Source organism: Guillardia theta (assembly GCF_000315625.1).
Source record: "Guillardia theta CCMP2712 unplaced genomic scaffold GUITHscaffold_501, whole genome shotgun sequence".
Taxonomy (NCBI): Eukaryota; class Cryptophyceae; order Pyrenomonadales; family Geminigeraceae; genus Guillardia; species Guillardia theta.
The window spans coordinates 1-5,738 of record NW_005434201.1 but is presented as its reverse complement, the minus strand read 5'-3'; the positions used below and the strand labels follow the sequence as shown (position 1 = coordinate 5,738).

General features: G+C 53.7%; 1 protein-coding gene across 1 annotated transcript; it reads left to right on the top strand.

Moving 5' to 3' along the window:
* Window positions 1-4,928: 4,928 nt before the first annotated feature.
* GUITHDRAFT_122845 (hypothetical protein) lies at window positions 4,929-5,539 on the top strand (the record flags this gene model as incomplete). The annotated part of the gene is made up of 2 exons (XM_005817871.1): window positions 4,929-5,165; window positions 5,258-5,539. 2 exons carry the CDS (start codon window positions 4,929-4,931, stop codon window positions 5,537-5,539), a joined length of 519 nt encoding a protein of 172 aa, XP_005817928.1.
* Between the last annotated feature and the right edge of the window lie 199 nt (window positions 5,540-5,738).

Here is a 5,738-nt window from a genome sequence, read left to right as displayed (position 1 = left end):
ATAAACGTCTTTCTATTCTATTACCTACATGTCTCTCTTGTACGTGCGAGCGTGATGTGAACATGGCTTACGAAGCCTTGAAGACGATGAGATGCTTGACTCGAGCAATCGTTATCACACAAGCACACACCAGTCGATGTGACCTGCCTTGACTGTGATACTCGCAAGGGCGACAGCACCGATGGCTGCGAGACAGAGTCTGATGTCTGCTTGCCTGCTATCATCACTGATGACTGCGCGAAGCTTGTTGTGGGTGTCGGCAGGTGCTGCCAGTTGGGAAATAGTGGATTTGATAATGTCAATGATGATGACGGTGATGGAGATGATCACGATGATGTTATGGAGATGATGGAGATATTGATAGAAATGATAACGGAGTAGATGTTGATAAAAATGATGATCATGATGATGAACCTGAAGAAGATGATGATCGAGACTATGATGAATGTGATGATGATTATGATGGAGACTGAGATGATGATATTGATAGAGAATATGATTTAGAAGATGATGTGATGGAGATGCTGTTGCTGATTCAGAAACCAAAAAGATCATTTTGGCCTCCTCCTCCCTGCTTCTCCTCCTCCCTGCTTCCTCTTCCTCATCCTTGGACTTTTTCTGCTTCAGTTTTTGAACCAACACCACCTCCCCTCCTCCCTTCTTCCTCCTCCTCTCTTCCCTCTTCCATTCCTCCTCCAGCCCTCATCTGCTTCTCCTTCCCCCCATCAACTCCTCCTTCCACCCCCCCTCCTCCTCCTCTCTCTGCCTCTCCTCCCCCCTTGTGCTGCTGCGCTCCTCCTACCTCCTTTCTCCCCCTTCTTCTCTCTCCCCTTCTGCCTCCTCCTGCTCATCTCCACTTTCTCCTCCTCCTCCTACTTCCTCGTCTTCCTCCTCCTCCTCGTCCTCCTTTCCTACTCTTCTTTTCCTCATCACCCCTCTTTTCAACCCTGCTCCTCCTCCTCAACACCATCTCCTCTGCCGCCGCCATCACCATCAGCACCGACTCCTCCTAATCCACCATCTCCTTCTCCTTCTCCCCCACCAGCACAGACAACAACAACGACTCAACTTGCGTCACCACCTCTTCTCCTTCGTCCTCTCCCTCCTCCTCCTTCTCCTGCTCCCCCTCTCCCTCCCCACCTCCCTCCCCCATCACTATCGCCCCCATCACCATCACCGCCTTCACCATCCCCCCCATCAATATCGCCCCCATCACCATCACCCTCATCACTATCACGAGCATCACTATCGCCCCCATCACCATCACGAGCATCACTATCACCCCATCACTATCGCCACCTTCACTATTGCGACCACCATCACTATCACCACCTTCACTATTGCGACCACCATCACTATCACCACCTTCACTATTGCGACCACCATCACTATCGCCACCTTCACTATTGCGACCACCATCACTATCGCCACCTTCACTATTGCGACCACCATCACTATCGCCACCTTCACTATTGCGACCACCATCACTATCGCCACCTTCTCCGCCTTCTCATCCTTATACCAGGCGTTCTTCCTGATTGAGATGATGATGATCGATGATGATGATGATGATGATGATGATGATGATGATGATGATGATGATGATGATGATGATGATGATGATGATGATGATGATGATGATGATGATGATGATGATGATGATGATGATGGAGATTCTCGAAGCTCTCCGGCAGCTTCTGCAGTCGCTGCATCAAGTTTTGCGCTAAGGCTCTTGCAGATGTTCAGTCGACTTGGCACTTGCAGCAGCAGCCCTGCGAAGCAATGCTCCCCTTGTTGATGCTGCATGCGAGCCATTGACCTCCAGGACTGTCAAACTTGAGATTTATCCCAGAGAGAATCAAAGTCAAGGGAGACTGATAGCAAGAGAGGACACGATGAAGACTAGACATAGTAAACCAAATCAAGACTAGAGATTGTAAAGGCAGTGAAGACTGCAGATAGTAAACCCCATCAAGACTAAAGTTATCCATCATATCAAACTTCATCATTGACTACGATACATGTGTTGTGAGTCCCAAGTATTACTACTACACCTAATCAAGGTAGCTCATAACGAACACTCGCAAGGATTACTCCTGGCTGCTCTCAGAGCCTTGTGGGTACAGACCGTGCCTCCCTGAATCCTTGCAGGATCAGCAGCACCAGCTTGTGAGAAGCAAGAGCTCTTTTGACAAATGTGCTTGTGCAGCAGCAAGCACTATCCCTTGCCTTTCCTTTAGCCTGTACGAGGAACAAGGAACAGGCTCTTCAGATAGAAGGATCATGTTCCCTCAAACCTCCGCTGTCTGGCTCTCTCGTCGCACAATCAAGCAATCAAACGCAATGATCCGATACCCCAGCAAGAGTGTCAGATCGCATGCCTTGATGTGTATTAGCTGTGGCTCGGCAGACCGGCTTGGCTCTCATGTATGTGTGCCTGCAGGTCGTATGATTGCCAGCATGTCAAGGATTCCATGGTGTGATGATTGATGAGTTTTGTCTTGGTGGGTTCACGACCAACTCGGTCAGCGAAGTCGGGCAGAACTGCCGGGTCGTGAGATTCCTTTTTGACTAGAAAAGGGGAACGTTGGAAACAAGCCCAGGCGCATAGACTACAGCTAGCTCATAGTGTAGGTGAGGGAAGTAACAGTGAGATTGAAGGAGGTAGTTGGTGTGGTGAGATGGTTGATAAAGGGACGGTGATGAGAACGAGGTTGAGAGAGTGTCAGGTCCAGATACACTACTGAAGGCCGTGCCAATGCTATCTGGTTGACAGCAGGGGTCCCATGGAGCTTGTCGTCATCTCCTTGGGGTCCCATCGACGTATTGACCCTACCTGGTCTAGGACACTGGAAGCTACGGGTCTGTCTCCCTCTTGCCTCCAAGCAAGGAAGTTACATGGACATTTCCTGTGAGATGGATCGAAGCCTGGGACAAGATCCAACATTCTCTGTCTCTTGGGGAGCTGGACTATAAAAGAAGCTACAATTCGTTTGACCCTCAGTACGTGCCTCCCCTCAGGCTCCTCTCCTCCACGCTCATATGTGTTCTCTATTCCCTGTTCCTTCCTAGCATCGACCGGGCAATAAACCCCTTCCAGTTCACATTTGCTTCTTGATTTTTCGATGTTTCATGAGCATTCGCTTCGCCGGACTGCGTAAACGCCATAGACCTGTGATGTAGCAGCTTCTGGCGTAGCTCTCCTCACCTGCCTCATAGTCATGGAGAGGAAGCAGTCTCGCACGCCCCTAGAGATGCTTCAAAATCCGATCCCGGTAGCAGCATTGAACTTCATCAGCGCCCCGGGCTTCGCAAGCCCAGCTGAACTTCTGAGGCTTCTCCGCTGCCACTTGAAATTCTCAGGGCAGCGGCTCGAGACTCGTCGGACTCCCAGGCTCGGCGGTCCGGTCGAGTCCGTCACAGGTAAACTGATTTTTGACTTCACTGTGAAAGTTTGACTCCGTGAGGAACAAGATAGTGTCAGGGTCAAGCCTCAGGCCAGGGCCTCAACTCTCCGGCAGTGATTGTCCTCCTAGTACTGATCTTTAACTCAGTAACTTTGAGTAAACAGCACTGAAGGAACAGAATGAACGGTCACGGCACCCGGTTTCAATACCAGACGGCAGACCATGGGGCCGCCCCCCACTGGCAGGTCCGACACGCAGTGGGCCCCGGCACTGCGCATTACATTCAATCATTACGGGCACGCCGGGTGCCGTCGGACGGACGCCTGATCGGCACTTAGCGCCCTTGAACTGGCCGCACTGGCCGCGGCGGCGGGGACGCCGGGGCCCACCCCCCCGGCCGCGCCGCCGCGCCGCACTCACGGTCACCGTACGGTTGGCCGGGCGGCCTCACTGCGAGTCACGGCGCGGGACCCGGTCGCCGGGAGTCAAATTTCCGACCGCCGTGCCCACCCCGGGCGTCGCCACAACCGGCGGCCGCGTGACTGACTCCGGCCTGGCCAAGGCGGGCCCGGCGGCCGCGGCCGGGCCGGGCCGCCGCGGCGGGGCGGCGGCCCTTCAGTTAACAGTAAGCCAACTGAGTTACTCAAATCAGTACGGGCACGCCGGGCCGTGAGGGTCGGACCGGCGGGCGGCGGGCCGTACGTGAGGCCACAGTGACTGCCGGCGAGAAGAGAAACCGTGAGGCGACCGTCCGGCGGCGTACCGGCGTCCGTACAGCGAGAATGAACCCCCCGGCCCGGACTGAGGGCGCCGACGAAAGCCTGACCGGACTCAGTGATCTTGGACTGACGGGCCCCGCGGATGAGTACTGACGGGACCGGGACTCGGGAAGGCTTGCGGCGAAATCCGAGCACTGCCGTTTCCTTGTTCGCCGAGCGATCCGCCAGTGGCACCGGCAGAAAGCTCAACGCATCCGCCGCAGTCCGAGTCGGACACGATCCCGGGCCGCCCGGCCGGGGCCGGGGCCCGCCGCACCGGGTGCCCCCCCGGGCCAGACCACTGGCCCAAGCCTGATCGGGACCGTGACTGTTTATAAGGGGTCAGAAGAGTGGGTGACCGGGGGGTACAAGGGTACTCGGAAAAGCGTCGCCCTCCGCTATGACTCTCGAAATAGATCCAATGCATACAGATAAAGGTCCTAGGAAGGTGGTAGTGAAGGTCCATGTATACCTACTCGGCAAAACCGAAGTCACAGTAGTGGAGCACAGTACGGTAGGTCCGGGGGGGTAGTAGGGTGGTCATCTGGAAGTCACCAGTGACCACGGAGGGGTGCTCGGGTAGTCACAAGCAGGGAACGTGGGGGGTCCGAAAGGTCCGATGCAACAAAAACTTATAATGAAATATAGCCAAGATTCGGAAGGGGGTAGGGTAACTGCGAGCTGCTGAGCGAGGCTGAGGTATCGCGTTGTCCACTGAGAAAATGGTGAGATGAAAGATGGAGGGATATTACATCGATACATGATGACGCATGGTGGTGACGAAGATGGAGGTGACGGAGATGATGATAGAGATGATGGAGATGATGGAGATGATGGAGATAATGGAGATGACGACGACGACAACGATGATGATGGAGATGAAGACGAAGATGGCGATGATGACGATGACGATGATAATGACGATGACGATGACGATGACGATGACGATGACGATGACGATGACGATGACGATGATGCTGCTGCTGCTGCTGCTGCTGCTGTTGCTGGCTGCTGCTGATGATGATGCATGCATGACTGTCTTTGGAGTGGGAAGCATGTGTTTGTCTCTGATTTGATTTTGTTGAACTCCAGTTCTCCGAAGTCGTGCAATTCCAACAGCTCCTAGAGACAGTCAGTGGCACCCATGAGCCAAAGTTCACTTCCGAGTGGCCCACTACTACCATCAGCAACCAGAAGAGGGTCAGCGGCAACAAGGGAGCCAAGTGGAACTATGGTGACAACTTTGGCGGAGGTGACGATTACAGCACCGATCACACCATCTTCGGCAACTTTGGTGTCAAGGACACTGCTTACAGTGGAAGCGACGGGATCAAGCTCTGCCCTGGCACGCACAACGCTGAGTGCTCCGGATAAACATAAACATCGGATGCAGACGGTTGATGCCAACCTCCCCACTCACACTGGGAACGAGAGACTAATAAACGTCTTTCTATTCTATTACCTACATGTCTCTCTTGTACGTGCGAGCGTGATGTGAAGATGGCTTACGAAGCCTTGAAGACGATGAGATGCTTGACTCGCGCGCCAATTTCATGTGATGTAGCATCCTTAG